Source organism: Oenanthe melanoleuca, chromosome 14, assembly GCF_029582105.1.
Source record: "Oenanthe melanoleuca isolate GR-GAL-2019-014 chromosome 14, OMel1.0, whole genome shotgun sequence".
Taxonomy (NCBI): Eukaryota; Metazoa; Chordata; class Aves; order Passeriformes; family Muscicapidae; genus Oenanthe; species Oenanthe melanoleuca.
This window is the reverse complement of record NC_079348.1, coordinates 9936153-9963911: the sequence shown is the minus strand read 5'-3', so window position 1 is coordinate 9963911 and position 27759 is coordinate 9936153. Positions and strand designations below refer to the sequence as shown.

At 42.3% G+C, this 27759-nt stretch overlaps 1 protein-coding gene and 1 long non-coding RNA gene across 2 annotated transcripts; one reads left to right on the top strand and one right to left on the bottom strand.

Annotated features, from left to right (window-relative positions):
• Positions 1-318: 318 nt before the first annotated feature.
• On the bottom strand, positions 319-3348 carry SOCS1 (suppressor of cytokine signaling 1). Its single transcript, XM_056503170.1, has 2 exons — positions 3162-3348; positions 319-1291 (listed from the first exon to the last, which is right to left on the bottom strand). Exon 2 carries the CDS (start codon positions 1214-1216, stop codon positions 593-595), a length of 624 nt encoding a protein of 207 aa, XP_056359145.1. The 5' UTR covers positions 1217-1291; positions 3162-3348; the 3' UTR covers positions 319-592.
• Positions 3349-3690: 342 nt separating this feature from the next.
• Positions 3691-24580, top strand: LOC130259453 (uncharacterized). The gene is made up of 4 exons (XR_008841635.1): positions 3691-3702; positions 9382-9449; positions 15968-16037; positions 24499-24580. It is a non-coding gene; the product is annotated as an uncharacterized LOC130259453 (long non-coding RNA).
• Positions 24581-27759: the final 3179 nt, after the last annotated feature.

The window sequence follows — 27759 nt, the reverse complement described above, 5'->3', positions numbered from 1 at the left end:
GTCAAAAAGCATGCATCACTGCAGTCTTAATGCATTGTCCCTGCTCTCATGGATTTAGGAGAGAGATGGATTCTGGGGCAGATTCATCCTAAGTATATTTTCTACTTGCTTAGAAGGCTGTTTTTGTTGTAGGCTTTTGCAGGCAGGAATCCTGTGCCTGCTGGACTAGCACTAAGACAGACTAATTTGGTAGGGCAAAGAAGTAGGACCACATGGAGACCTGTCTGCACTTACACATTCAGTTAAGCAGCTAGTCTGCCAGCAGGATAGGTGCCAGAGCTTTTAAAACTAAAAACAGAGATGCTATTTTTTTAAAAACTGTAACAATAAAGTTTATTATGTTAATATCATTAAAAATATTATAAAATAGTAAAATATTCTGCTTGGCAGAAAAATTATGCCAGGGTTTTAAAACCCCAGGTTTGTGCAAACAGTTTTTGTAAACATAAGAAGTCAAGTGTTCAGGTTCCACCGCAAAATACAGTAAATTGCTACAAAAATAAGTTTGCTCACTGTCAAACATATTTAAAAACCCAGAAAACTGGATTTCGTTACACATGTCTAATGTGTCCCTATACAGTTAATGCTGCACTTATATCTGAAATGGGAAGGATTTCAGATAGTCCTTTAAAACAGGATTGAGTGGGATCTGATTTAAATTCTCTTTTCCAAAAGTCTTCACGATGCTTTTCCGGCAGAGCTCCTGCAGTGGCTGCACCCGGACCTTGCGAAGGGGGGTAACCAGTACCTTCCTTGGGGAGCTTAGGTAATGTTCCAGCAGCTTAAAAAGACAGTCAAAAGTCTCTTTGCTGCCATCCAGGCTGAAACGCCCACTCTGAAAGTTAATCCGGATACTGGTGGGCCCAGTTGCAGTCTTAACACTGATGGCAAAGAAGCAATTCTTTTGTGTGCTGTCCCTGATGAGGAAGGTGCCCTCGGGCTCAGACTTCAGCTTCTCGTGGGCAGCACTGACACTCAGAGGCCCCCAGTAGAAGCCACAGGCATCCAGCAGGCTGCTGGCTCGAGTGATGCTACTGAAATCCGCCTGGGAGCGAAAGGTTCGGAAGTGTGTGTTGCCCTGTGCCTGCACAGTGCCGGGCCGGCCGGGGCCCTGGAAGCCTCGTGCCTGTGAGCGATCCCGTGCCGGGGGATCAAGAAGCCGTCTTGGGTCTGCTCCAAGTGCATTATCTGCTGACACCTTGCTGTGCGCTACCATCCTACAGCCGAGAGCAGCCGATGCGGTCTTCCATAGCGTCAGCGGCTACGGCAGGGCGGCCCTCCAGCAGCTACTCTGAAAGGAGAGACACCGTGTGAGATCGATCCCCAGGGACAGGCTGCAATCGCTGAATGACCAACTCTTCCATTGATACACCTCCCACCCATTATAAAATATTCATTTTCCAATTTACACCAGGCAAACAACTGCCCTCTTCTGGACAAGATTAGCAGCCTATCACTAGGCAAATTCCAAAGCTCCAAAAATATTTAGCAAGGATCATTAACAGCTACAGAAGATAATACAGTTTCCCTGCAATGAGCCCTTTCAGGCCCTAGCAACTCAAATGGCTTCGCAATGAGAAGTCATCTCATGGACACCCTCTCCCATTCTCAAGTTTTTAAAGAACAAATCAACAAGGTTTTACAACTGAATTACCAACTTTTCTGCCTTCCCAACTACAATGTCAGAACTCAGCACAATGCTGTTATTTGCTGCATGCACTATGTGAAGAGGAGAAAGTGGGCGAAGGCTTCCCCAGATAACTGGGGAAGAAAGTGAGGTGCCATTGTACCAACTGAAGTGTAACTTGGAGGGGCAGCCTGTAACACGGTCAATTTACACAGTAATCCTAAAACTTACTTCCTCTCTCCTGTTAACCTGAGGCTCAGCCATAAAATGCAATTTCCCCCAAGTTTCCCTTGGGACAGTAGTGCTACAACCTACTAGCATATACAAATCAACCTCTGTGAACCCTTAAAGCATTACTCTGCAGTCTCTTTCTTTTTTGTATCACATGCACTTTAAGTGGCCCAATCTAAATTGCTTCCTATTGATATATCTTTCAACATGAGGGACTAAATTCATCCCTCGTGTTACTTCAAAGGAATTAGCCGTGCTGCACCAGGAATGAGTTTGGCCTGAAATGTCTGTCTCTGACAGTGTGGTTCAATACATCTCCGCTGGCTGCCTTGACCTTACTGGCAAGCATAGATTTTAGGATTTATCCCTATAGTCAGATATAGATCTGCAGCAGCAGCAGCTTATTGAGAAACCTTGAAGGATTCTCAGAAATGAATCCCTCAGCCGTCTCACTGTTCAGGGTAACATGCTAATGAGGATTTCAAAGAAAGCATGCCGCTTTAACAACTTGATGTTTGCTTCCATTTAGGTCATATTACCTCCTCAAGCACCTACGAGGGTTATAAAATCCTTAAGCTGGCAAGTAACAGGCTGAAAGTAGTACTGGGCTTGCTCTGAACAGCAAAAGGAAACTGATGCCAGTTTTTCCAATTACTGGGCCAGGATTATCGCTCAGTATTTAAAGTTTAAAATTCAGTTTCAGGGCACCTTGGGGAGAAATAAGCACTAAGCCGGAGAGCTAAAAATCAAAGGGCTCCCTAGCAGAAGCCGTAGGGAACCAAGCGAAGAGTTTGCAGCGCCTTTCCAAAGAACAGAGCAAACAGGAGACGCCAGCCTTCGGAGCCCGAAAGCCAGGGCAGGGATCTGGGACAAGGGTGCCAGGACTACGGCGGAACGGAGCCTTCTGCGGGGTCCGGGCCCGGGCCGGCTGGTCCCGGCTGGTGCCGGTGGTGCCGGCGGCGGCGCGGCCGCGCGGGCACTGCGGACTCGGGGCTGCCCCGGCTCCACCGCCGGCGCGGGGCCCTGCACACCCCGCTGCGGGTTCCCTTTAGTGCTTGTCCCACTATTTTACACCAGGCACAACAGGTCTGTCTGAGCATGGACACTGAGCCAAAAAGGGAGGGAAAAATGTATTTTAAAAAAATAATAATAATTTAAAAGGCAAAGACCTCCGAAGCCACCACGCTCTTGCACATCTGGCGGGGCTCCTCCGAAATCTGAGCTCATGTGGTTGCGGCGCCTGAGCCCCCTCGGTGCACGGCGCGGTTGGCGCGGACCCCCCGGGGCAGAGACCCTCCCTTACCTCGGGGTGCCGCGGGTGGGGGCCGTCCCCGGAGCGCAGCACACACTGCCAGTGCCAGTCCTGCTGCTAGTCCTGGTCCTGGCCCCGGCGGCCGGCCGAGCATCCTCTGGCGGGGGCCCTGCCTGGCGCCGCGGCGAGCCGGGGCTGCCGCGGGGCGGGCGGGCGAGCGGCACCTCTAGTGCTCTGTGGCCGCGCATCGCCCCGGCTTTCTATTTAACGCGGCCAGCTCGGCTCGGCTCCTCCCCCGCCTTCTCGGAAAACACATGGTACGTTCACTTTCGCTTTCCTACTAAGTGGCCCCGAGCCAGCGGTAGCACCGGCTCCGGAGAGCGCCCCGCGAGCTCCCCACCCCGCCGCTGGGGATGCTCTTCAACTTCTATCCGACTGCGTCAGGTTTACTCTTTTCTTGCTTTTTTTTTTTTTTTTTTTTTTTTTTTTTGTCGGAGCAGGCGGTAGCTTTGGGCAGGGGCGAGAGGTGCTGCGGGGGAAATTCGAGCACGGGAGCGCTCTGACGCCCCAGGGAGGCCAGGGGACACTAGAGGTAGGTGATGGGTGAGGCTCTGACTGACAGCTACCTCAAAACGTAGGGAGGGAAATTGCAAGAAAAGCAACCAACCAACCAACCACTGCAGGGGGGGTTAACGTGAAAATAGCTGCTCTCCTCAGAGGTAATAGGTCAGCACGGACATAAGAGATGAGAGGTTTAAAAGTATAACTTAAATGTTCAAGAAAGGACAAAAATATTAGATCCATAATCTCAAAGTGTGAAAAGCATTCAGACAGCCTTATGATCCTTCCACTGAGAGGGCTGTAAAGATGCTACAGTGAGGTTTGAGTTCTCAAAGCAGAAATTCCCCGGGGTTTTCTCCAGAGTAAACAGAACTAAAAGTTACTGTTCAAATCCCAGCTGTATTTATAATCTTGCCAGCAGCCAGTTCAGGAGACTTGGAATGCTCTTCTGCTCACCCAGAAGGATATTTGAAACCTCAAATACCACACCTGTGTCTTATGTCCTCTCCTTGAGCAAGCCCAGTACAGTGTACGTTCTTCCAAAAAGGATGTTTCTTAAAGTAATAACCACCATATTTTAAAGGCCAAGAAGTTTCCCTGCAGTTAACATAATGTTTTGTGATAATGCAAAGGAAATGTCTCTGTCAAATGATTAAGGGGAGAGGGGTTGGCAGTGCCTTGTGAGTTGTCCTGTGGACTGAAAAGTTGAGGGAATGTATTTCTTGCTTTGAGACTAAATATTCTTTTTAAAATCCAGTCTGCTCACAGACTGACTTAACCCGATGGTAATATAACAACTTACAGTGATGTGCAGCCAGTGTACAATAGGTGAATCTGGAAATTTCTGATGATGTTTTAGCCACCAAAATTTACTGCTTATATATTCTGTCATGCAAGAGCACAGTTGTCATGAATTTGAATAAGCAGTGTGCCATTAATTTTAAGACTTGGCACAGAGATTCACTTTATGTCAGACTCCTCTCTCAAGTTTTGAGCAACAGAGCTTTAGTCAAGACTTGGCATAAGCTGGTGGGGAAAGCTCATCTGCTTTACTGTGTAAAGCAAAAGCATGAAGGAGTGGTGGAACTGAAACTTTCCTTAGAATTCGAACATGTAATATTGCAATATTGCCACTCTGCTTTGGCATAGTGTGCTCCATTCAGGAGTAGATTCTGTGGCTGGTTTGGATACGGTGCTCTTGGTGTTCACACAGGTGGTACAGCTAGGCCTTGCCCTTAACAGCTTAAAGTCTACTTAGCCTAGACCCCTTCCTCCCTCTTACCCTTCAAAGAAAAGGTTTATGAAGTGCTTAACTCTGTCAAGATAAGGTAAATCAGAACCGAAAGTACATCTCAGATCCTCTTAACTCCTCCCCCAGTCCCCGGGGTGCCCAGTGAGCTCCCTCCCTGCTGCTGCAGCCTTGTCCTGCTGTAGCTGTGCCTTTCAGGGGCAGAGCACTTCATGGCTGTAATACAGTACTGTGGGGTGTGTTTCTCACATGAGATGGAGTTGGCTGAAGGTTGCTGTAGATGTGCCAGGAAAGCTGTTTCACTCTCATGTAATTTTTAATTTTGTAAGATCACAGGGGAAAGAAAGATCCTGCAGGTGCACATGCAGTCTGTCAGCCTTGGACTGAGTAGTGCAGCTGACAAAGTGTCTGTCCAAAACATCGTGTTCATTGAGCAGGAATGTGGTAATAATATTCAGTTGCAAGCTTCAGAGCTTGGCAAGGCTCAAATGGGTAAGTGAACTCCCAGTTACAGAGGAGAGTGATGGAGTGAACCTGCCAGCTTGGACACCAGAAGCCAAGTGTGTCAGGCTGCTGCTTATGGAGTTTGACACCATCCCTACATGAATCATAGTGAGAGTGGTTCGGGGTGCTCCATGAAGTGCCTTAGGAGAAATGCCCAGAAGTGTGCTTCAGCTGTAGTGTGTGAAGGAGATTTGAACAGTGAGTTGAAGTTTTTGTAACAGGAGTTGAGGGTTTAGATGTGAGGGTCTCACAAGTTGAGCTGTCCTGGGAAATCTTCATTTTCACCCACTCATGTTTAGTTCTTGCAACCTTCCATTCCCATTCTTCCGTTTCCTTTCTGCATCCTCTCCCTCCCTTACCCCCCGGCAGTGTGTGCCTTGCGAAGAGCTCCGTGGCAGCAGGACCCGCCCGGCCGCGGTCACTGTGCCCAGCAGAGGGCAGCGCAGAAGTGGGAACCGGGGCAGGGCTGCTGGACAGCACACTGGGGAACATCTCTAGATACAAGGACTGAAGGTGAAAGCACTGCTGCCACTCCAGGTGATTCTGATCTGTGCTCTGGCAGCTTAAAGAGCACTTGCTGCTTTTTTGCAAGGTGAATTAGACTTAGAGTCTGTTTGGTAAGTAAAGCCTTCCATGTGAAATGCCTATTTTTCCCCATATGGAGAAACAAGTTGTGTTCCCTTCCGTGCTGATGGTCTCAGAAACGAAAAGCAAAATCTGAAGAGAAAATTATTGAAAGACATTACCCCATCTTCCTTTCTCCCTTATTTCTAGAGCAGGAAAGCAAATGCTTTTGCTCTGAAGGTTCCTATCAGTAAACCTCCAAAAGCTAGGATAAAGAACAAATTCAGCTTTTTTTAAAACAAAAGTCCTTAGCCCTATTTTGTAAAAATTGTTTTGAAAAATGACAGAAAATTCAGAGGAATTGCTGGGCATTTGTGCAGCGGGCGCATGGCTTACTGGCTAGAAACAGGACAAAGGTGACAGGGAATCTGTTTGGAAAGCATTGGGAATAGGGATGCCAGGTAAGGTCTGCCAGGAGGCAACAAGAGAAAAAAACATGGTTCTGAAAATGGTTTTGAGGGCAGGAGAGTACTATGTCTGTTGGGGATATATGAACATTTGCCTGTTGGTTAGTTTTCCAAAGCCCACACTCTTATCCCACCTAACAGCGGAATAATCCAGGCAGAGCTTCCTCTATTTGTGCTCCAAGCCTTTCCTCACCCTCTGAAACCACCAGGAGAGAGGATGTTGTGATACCATGTGTGGTATTCCCCTATATAAATTCCATTATGGGGCATTCCACACCCTGCTGAATTCATCCCCACTGCAGGGACAGTCATCTGGGAAAAAAAAAAAGCAGAAAACCTGAAAGGCATAGGAAATCAGCAAGCACTCCCCATTTTAGCTTTTTCCTAGCTTTTGAGAATAGAAGCAGACACTCTTTCTTTTATGAATCTGGATTAGTGGGCAGCCCAATGTGTCTGTGGGACAGCGTGTTGTTTAGAGTTTGGTATAGCAAGAAGGTGATCAGTGTGGGAATTAATATAGAATTGCTATTTTCTTGCAAAAACAGTTCAGTAAATAGGGTCACATATTTTGACTATTCGTCTTTTGAGGTTAGAGCCTCTCTTGTATCTTGCTGATACTGTACATGGTAGCTCTTACATGAATGTGCTCAGTATCTAAACTGATCAAATCACCAACAACATCTTTAGAAAAGGGGAACTGAAGCACCAAGTGATTCAGTGATTTGCTTGAAGTCAGAGAGTGAGATAGTCTGCAGAAGGGCTAGGAATGGAACATAATTCAGGTCTTCGCAGCTCTATACTAGAAACTTAACCACAATACCATCCTTCCTGTTTTAGTGGGTTTTGTTTTCTTCTCCAGAATCTGAATTTTCATTTAAACGAAACCCTTGAAATCGGAATTCTTTGATTTTGCACGTAAATTAGACACCACACTGTCTCTGAGTCTGCTTTCAGATGCAGTGAAACCAGCAGCACTGAGCCAAGTGTGAACCTCTGACACCCACTTTGACAAAGTATTTGGGTTAGAGTTTGATGCATTTAAACAGGACGTGTCCAAGAGATGCAGCTATTGTGACAAGACATTCCCTCACACATCTCCATTCCCATACTATCCAGTCAATAATTTTCTAAGTTAAGAGGTAATAAAGTGGGCCTGATGAATACAGCTCATCTTCTTATCCTTTTAGTCAACTCTTCCAGGTGAAACAGCTACAGATGTGACTCACTTTACACTGGTATTAGTTATCATGCTAGGTATCACTGAAGAACAATGTGTGTCTGGCCAGGCTGTCAGTCACAGTAAATTTGTCATTATTAGAACAGAATACATTTTGAGGATGTCACCAATTTGTTATCAAGCCTTGATAAGCATCTACCTAGACAAGTCAGTTGGTACAGCAATAATGAACTGAAATTTGTGCTGTTCTGCAGAGAATATACAAGTCAGATCCCATTCAGAAGGGATGTATGAGAGGAATTAGTGGTTTTGTCTTCTAAAAAGGATGTGCACATATGTGCTGGCTGGAATGGAGAACTGCAGGTTTTGGAAATTAAGCAAATTAAGCTTAATTGTGAACTAAGGCTGAGTAACAGCTGAGCCTCTCTGTCCCTTAAGTTCCATTGAATACTTCATGTTGTCTGAAATACTTCACTGTAAGAAATATAAAGTGCTGTTTTTCAAATAAGCAATAACTGTCTGAGGCTATGAGGAAAGTTTTTCAGCTGGATATTCTGGAATTATTTATTTGAAATGACGTTAATTACTTTCTCAGGGTAGTTAATACTGGTTTGCTTGAGCCCTAAATGAGACCAAATGGATTCTGTCTGATGTTCAGTGGAAGTTCCTTGTTGATATTAACCAAGTCAAATCAAGATTCGCAGTAGTCTCATGAATTCAAATGCTGAGCACTTAACCACATGAAAATGTGGTTTGGGCTTTCTGCATTTCAGTAGTTTAGACATCCTTCTTTGTATTTAGTTGAATTTGGGGAGAGGGTGGGGGAAAGGGAAAGTCTCAAATTGTTGGTAAAAATATTGTGAAAGGACAGCCTGCTTTCTGGTGGTTTTTGAACGACAAATGTTGTCTAGCTGGATTGTGCATGAGTGTGTCTGTATGTGCATACTCCACAATTGATGAAGGAGCTTTGGATCCCTAAAACTAATGTTGGTGCCAGTTGCAGAGGTAGCAGGGTGCTGTTCAGGGAAACTGCAGCAGTAAATACTGGACTGGCCATGTTAAAGCAGAAGCATATGAAACTAGTTTACAGATACACCTACTGGACTACAGAGCTTTCAGTGCTGGCTAGAGGAACGCAGCCCTGGAATTTCAGAGCCAGTTGCTAATTTTATTCCAGTCTGGCTGAAATAAAACACTGGAATAATCCTTTCCAGACTGAGTCAGTACAGAGCTCTGCTCCCTTTCCACTGCTTCACTTGCTCCCCGGCACTCTCTCCCTTGCTTGAAGCCACACTGTTTCTGCAGCTCCCTGTTCTTGAGATTTTTCAGATCCCAAGCCCATAAAATGAGAGTGGTAACTTGGCATAGGAAAAATCAGCTGAGGTGCTGAACTGTGCTGTGGGTTTTGGAGCCAGGGTTACTGTTGTATGTGCAGTTGGTGTCCTCAAGAAGATCCAGATCCAGATCCATGAAGTATGGGAAGTATTCTGACTGTAGAGAGTGGATGGGAGAGGTCATGAGCTTCGAGGAAAAGTTATTTTTGAGTGGGAACATTGAGGATACCAAGAAAAACATCATTTAATAATCCAAAAAGGATATATTTTTCACTACTTCAGTGGTACCTTCACTCTCTGCTTTTATAGTTTCCTATTCTTTCAGGCATTTTCTACCACTTCTCTTTCCTTTCAGTGCCAGTTTAGATTGTCCTGAATGATTTACATGATTACAAATTTTCATTTACTGCTGCAGGTGGACAGTGTTGATGATCTTCTTGGTGCTTCCATGATTCCAGAGGCAAATGCTGAGCTTCTATTGAAGTAAGTCAGGGATTGTGAATCAGTTTCTGATGCATTTTATTCTTGGGCATAATCAACACATGGGGAGATTTTTATGGTTGGGGTGAGGTAAAGGAAATTATTCAAGTGTTCCTTCATCTTTGGTTTTCAGTCCACAGAAATTGAGTGGAATTCATTCTTAATATGGTCAAATGGATCTAAATCTCAGTTCCATTTCTTTGAATGCAGAAAGATTCTACAGTCCAAATTAAAAGGAAAAAAGTGATCTTGTTCTTAAAGTGAACAAAGACCAATCTGGTGCTGTTACAGGAGACAGAATTAGCACACTGGAAGTTGAGAAGTGAGGAGGTGATGACAAAGCAGTGTTTTACAGCTTCTCAGAGAGATTCAGGTGGACAATCTTATTTCTTTCACAGTTCACTGAGACACTTTCAGATGATTTGATTGGATTTTTAAAACTTGAAGCCATCAAGCCTGGATGACTAAATCTGAATAGATCACCATTAATACTCAAAGATATTCCCTGGGCATGGTATGCTCACCTCTGTATTCCTACTGTGATTGTAATCCACCTTCATTGACAGATCTTTTTTCCAGTTGCAGTCAAATCCCAAATCATAAACCACCAAATTCTTCTGATGATGGAATACATTAGGTTCTGCAGTATCTAATAACTCCTATACCAAACAAATAGAAACTACTGAATGTGCACCTTTTATTCTACTGTACAGATTGATCAAATGTAGATTTTATTATTGGCTTATGCTCTTCAAAGTATTGAGAAATTATCCAGATTTCTGTTCCTCCTCTGTCCCTGGAGAAAGGATAAGTTCTGATAGGTGGATCAATAGTTTTCTTCAGAGTACAAATATTAATTCCTCATTTGCCAGGAAAAGAAAAAGGAAAAAAACCCCACCATAATTGCTCTTGTGGAAAAAGAATTGGATTTTTTTCTTCAGACATTTTCTCTCTCCAGATTTATTGCAAACCTCAGCCAATTTTGCATGTGAACTGAACAAGCTGAGTGCAAAATGGATTAGCTTCACCTATGTTCCAGCTCCAGGAAAATTTCTAGGAATCAGGAGAATAAGCTGACAGTTTCTGATGAAAGATAAAAAAGTCTTTTAAATGTAGAATTTTTGGCATCTGATGTTAAAGAAACATCACCCAACAATATTAATGAAGCATTTTCTAATTTTAGAAATATCGTTATTAGTTATATACAGACCTCACCACACACACTTTTGGATTAATTAAGAAGAAATATTATGTTATGTAAAATTAGTGTAGCTTAGCATGCAGGCCTTGATGTCCTCTATCAGGAAATTAGGTAATTAAGAATATGAAAGTGGGAAGAGTGCCCAGCCTGGAGGGTTTCCTGCAGGAGTTCTGGAGATATCTCATGAAGTTGCTCTTGTAGGGAGGGTTTTTATCTGTGGTGACTCACTTTTCCAGGGCCACTTTGTCCTCTGAGAGTGCAAGAAGTCCTATTGTCACTTGTGTTAAACTGGAAATGAGTGCTGTATTTCAACTGCAGATCTATTTCAGTTCACAATAACGTCACAAGAAAATACTGGCAAAATTTCTGATAATGAGTCTAGAGGAAGCCTTACCCTTAATCACATAAATTGAATTGAGCTTGCCAAGATGACTTTCAAAATCGTACTGGACATGTAGGAAGCGGCCTGTGATGCCTGAAATTCTAACAGGTAATTCTAATACACCTTTACTGATAGAAAAGCCTTTTGGAAAGGTAACTGGAGCTATTCTTACAGGATAACAGTTCAAATTTGTACTTCTTCTTACAGCTGCCCTGTACTGGCTCTGTCTTATACCAGTGGAGTATGGACTGAGTTACCTCTCTGTTTTTGCAGCAGTACCAAAGCTGTATCTGCGACCTTCAGGATTTAATTCTAAACAAAATCACCTGTATATTATTGGCACTGCAACCTTATCCGACATAAATTAATACAGCCTTCAGGTAGGTGCTGATTTAGTCCATATCTAACTGAAGTTTCCATAATTAGATTTCTCTAATTACCAGTCTAAAAATTCAGATTAGCTGTGTGATAATTTGTAAAGAAAAAACAGATATAATTCTTCCCATGCCAAGTGTTGGGACTTTTTCCCTCAAGAGCTTTTATAGGCAAATAGATACAATTAAGCATCTACTACAATACTAGCAAGAAATACCAATGAACATATGAATGTAAATTTAATGTAAATTTAAATATTGTTCTCTTTCTCATGACTTCCCATATAAATAGGTTTATATAATCACTTCTTGGGTCTGTAAGAAAGGTTAAATTACAGGGAGTACTTTCTACAATTAGATCCTTTGTAATCCTCATACAGCGCTGTCCTTAGCCGTGGCAAAGGTGGAGCAGTTGCAGACAAGGTCTTGCACATCCTGAGAGTTTTTCTGAGCGTCAGAGGCCAGCCAGACACCCAGAATTTCCGGCTACATTAAAAATGCCCCAATATCTTCCCAAGTCCATGCTCAGAGTCAGTGCTCTGGTCAGGAGGAAATTTCTGTGAGTTTAGACTTCTTCACTAAAGACTTGGCAGGAGTTTCATCAGAGCCCTTCAGAAGATTTCCCGTTCCAGTGATGCATAAACACAGCAACAATAGTACAGTGGCTGTGTTCTTTGGAAGTGGCTCAGAAATTGTTTTCTTTGTTGTGCAAGGTGAACATTTTGTTCTGTAGTTGGTGCTGTTGTGCACGTGGTGCATCACATTAGGAATGTGATGGATGTGCTGTGGCTATAGGAGGATGCAAATGTGACTTCACATGCAGACTTGACTTCTGCAGCCAAAATGCTATCAGTGGCAGTTGGGCAGAGATCTCCAAGTAGATGTTTTTAGCAAATGGAAAAGCAGGATTGCACCCAGAATAGAGCAGTCCTGACCTTAGATCTACTGCTAAAAATAGCCTATTTTTGAAGAGATTAAGGACAAAGACATTCAAAGCTCTCTTCTAGATACACTTGCATTACAAATTTTGAATTAGCTGCCTAACTTCTCCAATTTAGTTCTGGCTTTATTTCCTTTCATATTTTATCCTTCCTTTCTTAGTGTCCTGTTTTCCCCAGGACAGTCATTGACTGACCATTGGGTCAGAGACCAGGGGAGCCCCAGGCAGGGGCTGCCAAGAGATCCCTGCACTGGAGAGTTTCAAGTATCAGGGATGGAAAAAGCAACTTGCCTGGATCAAAAAAGTCCTCACTTCTTGCTTGCTCATGGGCAAGGCTAAATATACTAATATACTAAAAATAGCTCACCACTAATAAGGGTGCATTGTGATATTCCAGCAGTAAGTCATAGCATTCCACACTTTTCCTCCTCTGTTTCTATGAAGTTCTATTAAAAACTTGGTCCAATACACACACAGCCACACACTCAGAAGAATGCATTTAATCTCAGTGGCTGCATTTACCATCAGAGTTGGTAATGTTTCCTGAAACTGGTTTCTGATCCCCCGAAAGGCTGTGGGTTTTTCTTCTTCTTTTTTTTTTTTTTCTTTTTTTTTTCAAAGGTTAATTTCAGGGAAACTGAACTACATACATGAAACTCTGTGCAGATAAATTGTGGCATCAGGGGCGTAACCTGTGTGCGACCTGCCTCCAGTTCCATGAATTCCAGTGAATTCCCAGTTTCTGCTAGCAGGTGGCAGGCAGATCTGAGTGTGGTCATTTTCTGTTCATTTTGAACCAATATGTGGTTGTGATGGTGGAAAAAAGTAGGAGGGCTGTCATCTGGGGGAGAGGGAGACACTGGACTGGAGTCTGGGGAGGTAAAACCCATTGGCTGTCAGGGTGTTGCACTCATTGAGTTGTTTCAGGTCATATATGAATCTTCTTCATGTGACAGACCTGCTGCACAAAACACCAAGAGTGGTACAGCCTGCAGGGCTTTGGCAAATTGATAATCTCTCATGATTCATACAGCATCCTTTCTCTGCTCTGCCTAAGATGATCTCTCAAATGTGATCTTCAAAGGCAGGGCTAAAAGCTGAATCTGGTTTCAAAAAATGACCCACAAGCGGAGTTTTGTGCAGCATAAAAAAGAGAAAGTGATCCCGAGTGTCTGAAGCTGCCAGTGTAGGTTGCCAAAGCAGTTCTTGCTGAATGAACTGCATGTTTGTACTGGTTATTTAGAAACAGCTTTAAAAGACTTTCTTAGTTTCACTCATACCTTAACTTTGAGACACTGACAGTGTCACTGGCAACTTCCCAGAAGCCCTGTAGCTGATTCTAATTTACATAAACTATTCTGCATAATGCTATATGCAGACAGAAACGGGTGTCTTCTTGGGTTTTGTTTCTTCCCTTTTCCCTTCCCAGCCCCTTTCTCAGGGCTGGGGAAATATGACAGATGCCTGTACAGGCAGAAGCAGATTTGGGGTGGTCTGTGCATTTTTTGCCACTGGGTTTACCACATTGAGGAGCACTCCATGACTGGAGACAAGTCCTCATCACTGGGGATTTAGTAGCCATTCCCCTCTGAAAATGGGATTTCAGTGCAGTCATGAGGCTGTGCAGAGAGCCCATCACTCTTACAGAGAATCATTACTCCATTTCTTCTTCTGTTCTCCTAATTAGGAGTTTGCATTTCAGTAGAGCACATACCACAGCCTTCTTGCCATCCTGTACCCTGGTACACACACCACACCGATGGTATGTGGTTACAAAGCCAAGAACTGAAAAACTGGGCAATATCAGATTTATATTTGCATATGCAACCTAAAATCTGCCCACTCACACATGTGTGCACTGACTTACACAGGGGTGCTGGGGAAATGTGTAATCTCAACTCTCACAAAACTAGGACAGAATTGGCAGGAAACACAAGGAAGGCCCTGTCTCAATTTTAAGGGCAGGAATTTGCAAACAATTAGGTTTTTTCAACACGGTTTTCTAGATAACTCTGTGTTCTACAAAGAAGAAACTTTGCTAGCATTCCAGAATAGTTTTTTAAAATACAAACTTACTGTTGTTTTAATTATGTTAATTGCCAAAAAGATAATGTGCTGCACGTGGGAGAACAGGACTCTCCCAAGTGCTCAATGTGGACATCACTGAGTTGAGGCAGGATGGGCTGGTAGAGGTTCCCCCTGCTTTTCTGGATCTTGGAACTCCTGCTTTACTTAAAATTAATCACAAGACACCAGAAGTGTTCAAATTTTGAAGACAAGTGCTTTTGTACTACTGCATCTGCCTGTGCTCACAAGGCACACACTGCCAGCGTGCTGGTCTCTAAACAGATGAGCTGAGCAATGCAAAGCATCTGTGCAGGTCAGAGATGACTCAAACAAATCTGAGTCAATGGAGAGAAGGAGGCAGAAGGGGCAATATTTCTTCCATCTGAAGTGAATGTATTGAAACCTCACAAAAAACCAACGCTAAACATATGTGGCCTTTTGGAAAGTGTCTCTGTGCAACTGCATCCACAACATGTAGAATGATAACATCATCTCCTGAGCTGAGTCGAATGGCAGAGCTGAAGGAGAGCTGTAAATAAAGTGGTAGGCGGTTTCCTGCTAAAACTCCCCTGCATGTCCATAACCCACTGTGACTCAGCCGTTGCAGTCATTGGGAACTCAGCACAGACACCCTTTTCTACTTGGGTGGTTTTACTTCTCTTTTTGCACCATACCAAGAGGGGCTCCATTCATCCCTGGAGGAATGAAATTTGAAAATATGACCCATTACTTTTTATTGTTTTAAGGTAATGATCTCACAGTAGATTCAACAGGACTGCTCAGACTTCTTGTCTGGCTAGCAGTGACCCCAGCCATGCCTGCAAAATGATGTGCCTGCATGGATCTTCCATGTGAAAATTCTTGGGACTTATATTCACATACTTTTACTGGGCTCTTACATGCGTCTCTTGATGGCCTAAAAATCAAATTTTTGTTGCTTTCATGTGCAAGAATACTCAGAAATTACCTGTTTTTTTCCTTTTTTTTTGCTTTTGCTTAAGCTCCTTATGCTTCTTTCTTTACACTTCTGTTTCTACCTTGTCTCTTCTCCTCCACAGTCCTTTTTCTTATTTTATTTATTGTACTTCATCTGTGTTAGTCCCAGCTAACTCATTGGTTTCCTAGTGCTGGAACGTTGTCCCATCTGACCTTTCTCTGTGTGAACAAATATCTATGGACCAGGTTTAATATTTACTCCATTCTGGTTTTTTTCCAGCCTGATGTTATCTAAATGACCCTTTAATTTCTGTTTAATACCTCTTTTAGTTTCAAGATCCGGTCTGCCTTTTGCTTTCTTTCTCTCTGTTATATTAAGTATACTTTGTACCAGGGTTTTTTTTTTTTTTTCCTTCTGAGAATTGTCTACTTTCTCCAGAGTTTTCAGTTTGGCATCCGAAGATTATCTGTGGTTCCTTGTTAGTGAACTTCCTTTCTGGGAAGTTCAGCCTCCTTGTATTCTGACTCAAGTCATTAACATCAAAGTACATTCTTCTTTTTCTTGCAAATTCCTATAACTGCCCACTTTTTTTCTCTTTTCTCTTCCCCAATCCCCTCCAGTGCCCCCCACAGCAGTGCTCTGCAGGGCATGGCCTTACCAAAGCTGACACTCAGCCAAGTCCTCACAGAGGTGAGTGATGGAGGATTTGGTGTGTTTTGCAGCCCTCTCTGAAAAGCAGGAGTCAGGGTTTTCCTAAGTGCACCTGAGGAGGGGATACCCGAGGAGCTGGTGCCAGGAGGGAATTCAGATTATTGCAGAGGCCAGAGGGAGCTGAGGGGTCTCTGGCACTGGAGATCTGCCACTGGAGAAGTGGGGTGAGGGATACAGAGGACACTGGGTCCAAAGACAGGAGGAGCTGAGATCGGTACATGGAAGTGCTGGAGATTGGCATGGATGAGGGGACTGAAAGGCAGAAGGGGCTGGGGCTCACCATCTATCAGAGCTGGTGACATCAGCTGGGATTCTGGCTTGGGGACCAAGGACACACAGTGACCTGCCCCATCCTGCCTCCTCCCAATGAACTGCCCTAAACTCCTTTTTTTCCTCCCAGAAATACCAAAAATAGTGTCAGCACATAGTACACCCACTTCCAAATAGGAGGTTTAATAGACAATCTGATCACTCTGATATCCACACTACATAATAATTTTATTTCTTCAGATGACCAGAACTCTCTTCCTTCTCCTCCTCCTCTGCCTCCCCAACATACTCTTATTTTGAGTATTTTAGTAGTTAGGGAAAATTATGGGGCTACCTGGGTGGCACCCCACAAATCTCAGTGGGTGCTGAGATCCTGCCTTCTGAGAAAAGCTCACCAGAATGACCAGTGAGGGCAGTGAGTGGGCAGAGCCCAGTGCTGGGAGTGTTGCACCTTCCAGCATCCTGCAAGGTACTTGCTGCCTGTGGCTGTGACAGGACAGCCTGTGCCCACGTCAGAGAGGGAAAGTGCTGCACCCTTACTGGTCATGGTGAGTCATTTGCACCTTGTGCTACATCTGGCATGAATTTCATTTTGAGTTACTCCTGTGCATCATTATTTTCAATATTTCCTTCACCAGAAGCTGGAGCCACAGAGGTGAAATTACATTTACCAGAATCTGTCATTAAAACTGACAGCTAGTTCTCATTAGAAGTAAAAGAATCAGGTTTTGAACAGCACTGAACAGTGCCATTTTCAAGTAGTGCATGTGGAGTAAGACTATTCATCAAAAATAATAAAGATAATATAATCTCAGGTATTCAAATGCACCTGCCTATACTTTTCCCCTATTAGAGCAGAAATCAAACAAGGAAACAGTACTTGGAGGATAAGTCCAATTAACCATGAAAAAGGGGAATTTACCAGATGACTAGCAAGCCTGTTTTAATTTAAAGGGAAATTTGTGTCACTCTTTTGTGTTTACATAACACTGTGTGCAACTCAACACTAAGCATTAGCTCCAGGGCTTTTGTTCCACCTTGGATTACATCCACAGTTTTGGTCTCACCCATATACTGTGAGGTTGCTAGTGTCTCTTTTGGCCATCCAGATTTATGTAAATTGTTTAGGGCCTCAAATAACTGTACTGTAAACTCCTGGAGTATTCAGAGGACATGCTCTGCCTTCAAATACACACCTTTGTTGTGGCTTGGAAAACCTTCAACCAGAACTTTACCTTAGTGCCTTCTCTGTTTTTTTCTTGTATTGAAGTATTGTACTGAAGTTATTTTAGAGGGACAGATTTAACAGGAACTTGGACTTGGGTTTTCAAAAGAATTAGGAGCAGAACTTTCTTTATTTGCACACTGCAAGGGCTTTCTGCTGAAATAGAAAATTTCACTGAGAAATAAGGCAAATTAAGATAGCCAGACCAACACTAACTGGAACTGTGTCTGTTTATATTTGAATCTCTTGTTTGGAGGAAGTTCTGTTTTTACCTATAATACTACGCAAGTTCCTACATAAGTCAGTTCAATGTTAGTATTATTCAATTTCTGAAGAAATTATTTGGTTTGGTGTTTTGAAAACTTACTGCCAAGCCCCCTCTGCTGGAGGGAAAAACCATCTTTTCATCCCTGCATGCTGAAGACATCTAGTAAAAACATTCCAGCTTATTACTGTGCAAGTAATTACAGGCTCAGAGTTCACAAGATCTTTACTAGCTTTCTATTATTATCTATCATTATCTGTCATAAGTTGTGCTTTAGAGAAGAGTCTGGATCTCTGCAAATTTATTCAAATTATTCCATCTCAATGAGTCAGTGTGTTGAAAATTCATCTTCTCAATTAATTCTTTTATCATCCAAGTTATTTTCAGTAGTGTCCACTCTCTTCATCCCCCTGCAATATAGTATGCATTATTTACATCCTTTGTCAGCAACCATTACACACTGTTAGAGCCAACTCACATAATACAGCAAACAGGAAAAATCTGACTGCAAGAAGTCCACATGCTCTTCCAAGGCAATCCAAACTGCAAAGGTGTGCTTGTCTTTCTGACTGCTCTGCTTGTGTCTCAAGTGTGACAAGAGCAGGACACTGGGTGAAAGACAAGACCATGTGCTGGTTAAACCACACTTGTCATTTGTGTACAACAAACCCTTTTGCAAGGACCAGCTTTACACTTACAGATCAGGAAGCAGGCACAACAAGGAAAAACAAGCCAATAGCTGCAAGAATTGAATGAGGACATGGATTTCAGCCCTGCTCTGAAATACACTACCTGGTGAACTTGTTCTAAAACCTAGAAAATAAGTGTGTCACAACATTGAGCAATGCCCAAGAAAAGTTGGAGGTTTCTGAGATGAAGTGCTGGACCTGTATATTGTCCTCTGTGATGTACATTGAGAGCACTGAGTTTCTTTGAAAGGAGATCCAAAGCAGACAATATGCCATGCAAGCAGCCAGTAAGGAAATATTGCCTACAGAGCTGAAGCTTTACCCCCCTTGAGACTGTTCAAAAATCGGTCTCTGAAGAAAGGCAGTCTTTTAAAAACAGAGCAAGCCAAAAGAGCATTGCTGGGACAGCTGATTAGTGCTTAGACCTCCTCAGAATGTGGAAAAGTGAGATTTGGGTCCCTGCTTGGTGGAGAGCAGTCAAACTTCAGTTTCTCCCTTTCCTTGCAGTTGTCCTAACAAATTAGTAGCAGTCTCCTCTCACTGAGAGGGAATGAGGAGTATTTGTTAAGTATTTGGGAACTTAACATCTAGAGCAGTCACTTGTGGCTGGGAAACACTGGATTCTGGTGATCCCTCTGAGTGCTGTTAGCTTACTGCACATTAATCAGTTATTAGATAAGCTACTTAAGTGATATTTGAAGCTGAAACAGAAGTCAGGGCTCACCTCTGTTAAATCAAAGCCCAAGCCTGCAGGCCTAAAGGCAAGGCCCATTCTTTCTGTAGATCAATGGCTCTTGAAAGCCTTTCTGTGAACTAAAGCAAGTTCACAGGAGGACCAGAAAATGTTTCCTTCTATGGGTTTGTGGTGTGAGGTCCTAATTTCAAAATAAGCTTGAGAAGCATGTTCTTGAGTCCATGCCAGTGAGGGGTTTGAGCCTGATTCCCCAAACTGAAGCCTGAAGCACCCACATTCTCACAAAAGATCTCACTAGTAAAGTGCTGGATAAAACTGAGGAGGTTGAAAAGATAATGATACCTCTTTAAGAAAGTGTCTCTAATGAAGTCTCTGAAGGGATGAGAAGTACTTCAAACCTCTACTATTTAATTCAGTTTGAAAAAATAGTGACAATTGTTCCATAAACAAACTAGCAACTAGCAACACTGAGGAAAGGAAAACCATACTGAATTGGTGTTTTATGTTAGAAAATATTGTTTTAAAAATGTAACTGTATTTCAGACGAAAACATGAACTAATTAAAGTTTCCTAGAATATACTTTAAGTACAGCATGTGAGGTTAAATGAGTATTCAGCCTTAACTGTAGTAGCAAAATAAATATTAGAGGTAACAACAGAAAGAACTAGCCCTGAGTTCTAGGGAAGTTAGAGAACCCAGCCCATCTTTGGAAACTGATGCCCAACAGAGCAGAAGGTTAAAAACAAGTAGTCTCGGTTCTCCTATATGCAACATTTTATGACTAGCAACATTTCCTGGCTAATGAAATGCAGCTGCAGTACCTCCCAGGTGTAAGTCATCTGTTGGTTTATAATTTCAATGCAATAAAGAGTTCCCTTTCCTTCTTACTGAGAAGGTTTTATTGCAGGGCCTGTGCATATTGAGGGAAGAAGAGGGGAAGAGGGGTGGGAAAAGATATCAGGAACTGCTTCAGTCCCAAGCAGTAGGTAACTAGAGTCAGCTCTGCAACAGGAAGAGCACCGTCCTGCTGAGGCATTTGGACATGCTTAGGTACACATCAGAGTTTCCAGGTCTGCAATGTGGAAGTCTCATCCCACTTTCACAGGACTCTTGTGCTTGTATGATCAGAGCTAGCCTGCTTCCAGATAGCAAAGTTGTAGCACTTAGTAAAGTGCTGGAAAAACAAGCAGAAGTTCCCTCCTGCCACTCAGTGGGATGTAGAACAGGATTGACCCAGGTCACAACTTGTCTCTTTCCAGAGGCCTTTTCATGCAGAGCCTGCTCATTTCTTACCATCTGAAATGCACAGTTTGCCCATTTAGGCAGAGCTGCAACATGAAGATACAACTTGAGAGCTATTGAGGCATTACATATCCAGACATTTATAGACAATATAAACATGTGAATGAAAAGCAGCAAATTAAAACCAGGACAAAAACTTGTTCTTCAGTATGAGCCTGCAATAGATGGCCACTAGGAAAGATGAAAGCATTGCTCCTAAAGCATGTATCTAACTTTTCTGATGAAATAACAAATACACTCTTTCCTACTCATGTACCAGGAATTTAACCAAGCTTAGTGTAAGATTACAGGCCATAAACTATAATTTGAAGACATTGCAAAAGACATTGCATGGAAAATGCTTGGAATTCAAGGACAGAAATTTTTCCTGCCATTTATGAGTAAGTATTTCATGGCACTGCTCCTTTTATGACTTTACAAGTACTCTTTACAATGTTATCAGTTCACAACATACCACAGCTGTGTGACAGAAATTGCAGAAGTAGGAGTGGAGGGAGCTTTATTGCTTTACATCTGGGAAAGGCAGCCTTTAGGAGAAAATACATCTATCTATTGTACAGATCAAGAGATGAATGAGAAAGATTCGCCAGTTGCTTTCAGTTCTGTTTCCTTTGGCTGGAATTTTTGTTTTCCCCAGACAATCATGTGTCCAGCCAGAACTCAGGGTAGTACAATGACATTTCTAAGAAACAGAAGAGAAAGTTGCCACAAGCAAAAGGGACATTCACCAAACACTGCTAGTTTTGAGTAAAATGTGGCACTATTTAAATGAACACTCCTGTGACTGTAAACTTCAGAGATTTTCTTAATAAGGACTGTTCCTCCCAGTTTTGATTTTGCTAGTGACCATTACTCGGGATGATACCACAGGAGGCCTGAAGTGTGTAGCATTTTTCAGAAGGCACTGTGTACCCATCAAAAAAGGGAATCAGAAGAATCAGTGATTAACACTGAGCAGTACTGGTTTTATGAGCAGTATACTGTTGTTTAAGTGGGCCAGCCAAAGTGTTTTGTGAACTATCCACATTATGTATTCTGAATCTGCCTAGATACTTGAATGCTTAATTTTTCCAGGCAGGGAAGAGGAGTGGAACTGGAGAGTGATTTGAGCCAGCCCAGTTGCATTTGAAAAATGTCTGCCAAAGGTATTAATTCCTTCATCAATATGCTTAACTGCTGTTCACAGACCTGGATGGAGGTAAAAAAGGGGCCTGGAGAATATTTTTGCTATCCCCAGACACCCACTCAAGTATTTAATTTGCCAGAAATGAATGTAAAACTGATTCCATTAAATAGCAGCATGAAAGCAGTAGTGAGTGTGCTTCAGCCTCCTTAGCTCCACTGGTGAGTGCTGGAAGTTCTTGCAGTGTGGAGTGGACTGAAACACCACTGAGTTCCCAGCAAAGGGAGAGCCAGAGGTATCAGAATGCAAATAAACCAATGGTCTGTATCAAACAATAGGGTCAACTGTTCAAGTCTCCCTCTGCCTTAAAAATACCTAGCCCACATTTATAATGGTTATTCGTAATCACAGTATTATTTTTATAGGAGTCTAGATAATATATTGGCAAACCAGAGATATCTGCAGGTAAGAAAAAGAAACTTGCATGTGCCTTTCACTTTCACCCATGGTGATTTCTCATAAATGAAGCTGTAACCGGCAGTGGAGCCCAAGATCTGAACAGCTTTGCCTTGCAAATGCAAGGTCATGTGTTGCCCTTTTCTGTTCTCAAGTGTCTATTGTCTGACATCCATAGTTGTTCAAATTGTAGCAGAGCTACAGCTCTTGAAATGCTCCTGTGTAAAATTTGAAATTACTTGAATACTTGAATAGAAATGCTTGATGTTTGGAATGTCAGAACTTCAAAGGTGCAACCAAAAATGTGCACAGTGTCCTGCCAGCTCTGCACCGCCACTCTGTGACATTTGCATGAGTCTGAGGCACCATCTGCACTGAACTGTAAGAGCCTGGTTGGCTCTTACACTATTGACAGTTTCTATTTTGAACAAACAAGCACTGATGGCTTATGCAATAGAGTGCACTACTGCAAGTCTGGGTTTGTGGGCTTGTCAGGTTTTGAAAATAAGGCACACTGGGTCTGCATTCATCATTTATGGCTGCTTTTCATGACACGCTGAAAGCTTGCTAAGTTTTTGGCAATATATTTGGATCCCTGATGAGTCATTTTTTTGGTTGTATTTGAATTTCAAGCCTGAGTTTTGTTGTTTAGTGTGGAAGGCTGTCCCGTATACAGCTACACTCAGAAATAACCATTGTGTTGCACAACTATGTGCAATCTTCTAGCCTTCTATAAAAATAAAATATTTTCATATGAGTCATTAGTAACTATTTAAATACATTCAGGTAGATAAATGTTCTTACATTTGACTCACTGCACACTTCAAATAACCATTAATTCAGTAGGTCAGCTTACCTGTACATAAAAAGTTATTTTAATATTTTGCCTTGAAGTAGGTCCTTTTCACAGTTTCTTTATATGTTCCTCAGCTTCATGTTATTTTCCTGTTTCATTCATACCATGAAGTTCTAAAGTCTCACTGGAAGGAGCTGATTAAAATCTTGGAGCACCAGTAGGTAAATATACCTACTATATATATATAAATATACAAAAGCTGAGTTCTGAGATGGTCATGGATCAGTTGTCAGTGATGGCTGTTCAAGATAGCAAATGCCAGCAATAAAATTCTGACCTTCATTCCATTAAATTCATATTTGACCTTGCATGTTCTGGTGATGCCTAAAGAGGCTACCTGGAACAGAGGCTAGACAGTGTTAGAGGAATGAAGTAGGTATTCATTAAAATGCCTTCAAAGGATACACCTTGGGCAGTGCAAGAGCCTGGCTGTGGCTACACCCAAGATGGACCCAAGATGGACCCTGAGTCATGGATGTTCACACTTTTGTATGTTTTAGTCCATTTACATGGGGTTAATTGTCCAATTACAGCTCCAGGTTATGCAGTCCCATCCTCCCAGACTGCTTTCCTCAATTCACTATTGTTTACACCTTTTGGGCCTGAAGCTGCAATGGTGCCCTTGGTTCTCAGGCTGGAAAAGGATTGTTTTGTCTAACTAAACTCTGAAGAGAACTTGCTAACACTTTATATGAAGTTCAGAGTTACATACTAATGCAGTACAAAATGTGGAAAATATGAAAGCTAAAACATAAGGCATCACTGGGCTTAGTGGAAAGAGATGGGTCTAAATCAGACTTTCAGCATAGTGCTATACAAACTACAAACTAAAACCTGTGATCAAAATTACTTAAATCAAGAGGTAGAGGCTGTTTGTGACATTTTAATGTCAAATTGTATTTTAAAATGTGACATTTCCCTATGGCTTGTAGAGGTCTTTCTGAAATGAACTGATGAGATGTCTTCCCATTGGTTCATGCAGTCTTGTGTCCTGACTTTTTAAATAAATTAGAAAAACCTAAGAATGTGAAAACATACTTCATCAATTATACATTGAGTGTTCTGATTTAGGAAGAACTCTGTGATTTAACATGACATTTTATATCTTCTCTTAGACCTATTAAGAGATAAGTAGGCCTTGTATATCCATATACTAATGTGACTTTCATCCAAAATTATTCGTTCATTCACTCATGCCAGTAGTTGTGGAGCAAGCTGCTATTTGTAGGGGGTATGGCAATAAATGCATTCTGCATCCAGGACTGCAAGTACTTCTGGGTTTGAATCTTGCCTTACAGAATGCACACTATAATAAGAAACTGGAAACTCAAGCTTCTTTAGATCCCAGTACACCTCTGCAGACAAAACCATTTAAGTGCTATTGCTGAGCAGCTTCAAAATTTCACGACTGTTGATTACCTCTTTATATTGTTTTTGCTTTTTCAGTCATTCAGCTGTTTGTTGTAAATCCATGCCTGGGGTTCCCCTGCAGAGCAGCACAAGGCCAGCTGCTCCTCCAGCTGTGATTTTTGCTTTTTCTTTCTTTCTTTCACTTCCAGGGCCTTCCTGCTGAGCCCTTGGCAGCATCCTCCCCTCCAAGGCCATTCCTCTCCCCCTCTGGCAGTTACTGGCAGGACCAGGTGAGTTAGGACACCATTGCTCATAAGCACTTGCTGAAGAAGATGCCACTGCTGATTGGTGCCCTGTGTCCAGTCCAGGATCCTTTTTGTCTGCATCCCTGGGCAATCACATGTACAAAGCTTTAATCACAGCTTCATGTAGAACTAAATGCAGCCATTCTACACACAGATTCTCTGATCTCAGAGCAAAATTTGGTTAGTAAAGGACAGTCATGATGTGTGTCTGAGGTGATACTCCATGGGAATACAGGTAACAAACACTGGCCAAAGCATAGGGAGTAGTGAGGACAATTCACTTTTCACATGAATTATCAGTGATTAGAAACAGCTGTTTGGTCTGCTTGGTTGTTCAAGCTGCAGCTGCCACCAAAGCTGCTATTAAATATGTGTAGACTCTGCAGAGTAATACCACACACAGAGGTGTGGGCTTTCTCTTCTCTGGCTCCCTGTAGCTCTTGGATGCTCACTTCAAACTTTTCTCATCATGTAGCTTGATGCTAACTTCTGAAGGCTTTTTCCTAAATTAATGCATGTGTATGCTGAATGTGAGATTGGTGTAAAATTCTTGAGTTATTATATTAAAATTCTGAATTCCTTTCAATTGTGCTCTAATATTTTATTAATTTGAGATTACTTTAATTGGTGGTGCTGTAGCTGTGAAGTTTTTAGTTTAAAAAAGGTAAAGTTCATAGGGAGAGATGGTCTTTTTTATTGAACCTGAGAAGGATCTTGCCTGCATGAAAATTTGACTATTAGTAAAAGCCAGTTCCTACTAAGCACCAGAAATTAATTTCATGAATCTTTGACGAGGCCTTGAATATTGCAGAATCCTGCCAATGTATGATCTGGAATGGCTGTAACTTCTCAGCCTTACTGGCTTCTATGTAGGTTTCTATTTGACAACTCAGATTTTAAGTTTTTGGAAGTAAAATGTCACTCTTTTGCTTACTGTTCTTTAGGGAAATTATTCTTCTGTCACATTGCTTAATGGATGCTGACCATGCCAATGTCAGAATGTATTTATGAAAAGACAGTAGCTGTCAAGGGAAGGCACTGTGATCTGCACTCCCCAACACTGGTTATAGGGACTCTCCAGTCTTGTTAAGCTTTTGCTAAGTATCCAATTCTTTTATAAAGTGAAACTCAGTCACAAAGGGAGTGACTGAAGTCTCCTAGCTACTGGCCCAGCTTCAGTCGGGATGAAGATCTAGTGCTTTTGATACCATTCATATTTCCTGTTTAAAGAGTTCTTTTTTTCTTGTGCAGGAGTTCAAATAAGCCCATCTGGAAGCCAGCTCTGCAGACTATTTCCAGAGCAGCAAGCAATACTGGTAAAGACCAAGCAATACTGGTAAAGACTGATTAATTAATTTTTTTCTTTAATCCTGTCATAGTCCTATTCCACAGAACACTGACATTTAATTTACATGCCAGCATATTTATACCATAGAAAGAAACAAACAGGTGACACCCACTTCTGCAGAACACAACTCTAAGTACTTCCTCTAAGTATTCTTTGTAAATGAAATGAGTCAGCTATGCAGGACAGCATCACCCTTCTCACAGCCTGCAGGCTCTGTGGCAGGGATGTGTGGCGAGTGACAGGAACTGGGTAAGTTTGCATGCCAGTGGGACCAATGAAATAATTTCTCATGCTAAGGCTGGCTGTACAAGCTGAGGTTTTCCCACTTTCTGAGGAGATGCTGTTTTTCTTCTCCACACGCTGGGTGCTGCAGCTGGCAGCTCCTGGCAGCTGCAGGAAGGCTCTTGCCATAATCCTCTACTGATTCCACTAAGCATAAGCTCACATGCAATGAAGAGCATGTATCTTAGGTTCTCAAGGAAAAAGAGCACTGGGGGGTGCTTTGCTAACACTTTAGTTGATGGTATTTGGCACAAAAGTTAGGTCACTGTATCTTGGAGTGACTCCTCTGTCACTCTAAGTGCACATTTTGGCTTGATTACACCATGGGAAATGCCAGACTCTTCTTGTTGTTGCAAGTAGTGCGATTCTGATGTTTATCACTCACATTTACCTGCCCTTTCCAAGTCACAGCTAAAATACCAGTTATTCAGAGCCACCTCCTAATTAAAACCTTGGCAGGTTGCACCTAGAGTTTTTTTGTTTCAGCATATGACTTTGCTGGCTCCAGGTCTTTTGAAATTCCTGGTCAGACACAATTTAGTATCCATATGCCAGACTGCTCTGTCCCAAAGCATAAATTACAAGCAGCTGAAGTTCATGTTAGGGATGTAAATACAACTGACTTCCAACCCATTAATTCCAACTCATTGATCTATTAATTTCAAATCATTAATTAAATTCAGTGGTGATGAGATAATCTAAAAAAATACCTTGAAGGATGAAGATGTTTTTCCAGACTTCAGTCAGCATGTCCACATTGCATCTTTTATGCAATACAAAACAAACACCAGGAACCACTGAATTTTATATTCTTGTGTTTGTGTTATATTGTTATGTGTGCAATGTAAGATAATAAATCTAAATTAGGCCAGATCTCTTGAAGGTCAAACCCAATACTGTATGTGTTAAAAGCTGTCCTTCAATGAAGTTTCATATGAATACCAGAGAAAGGAAGACAGTCTCAGACCCCTCACTTGCACAGTAATGCATTATTGTAAAGGATTGTTTTCACGGTTTTCTTCTGTAATGCTGAGCTCCCGTGTGCTGCTTCTTGCTGCTGAGCAAGGATATGAAAGCCTCAATCAAATCTCTGCAGTTTACTCTGTGACTGAGGGCAGGCATTATTGCTGGAGATGCCAGAATAGAGCAGGTGTTGAACTGTCCCCATCACATCTCTGAGTTTGGAATCCTCTTTTGAATCCCTCAGAGTTCTGAATCCTCTGAGTTTCTGGGCTGCCAGGGACAAGGTTTTTTATGATCTGTTTTATGGGTATATGTGGGCCATTCAGACATAACCATTATGATCCATGTATTTTTCAGCTCCACACTTTGTGACTTCTCTTGCAGTCAGATGTGGAGCTCCCAGCTAGCTCTATTTCTAAAGCAAGTGCTTACAAAAGACTAAAAATAAAATTTAAAAAACCCTCATGACTACTCGTGCGGGGGACTCCTGGACTCTTTGTATCAGGGTGGACGCGAGGAACAAGACTCAGACGCTCTGTAAATGCTAAAAGCTGCAGTTGCAGTTTATTATA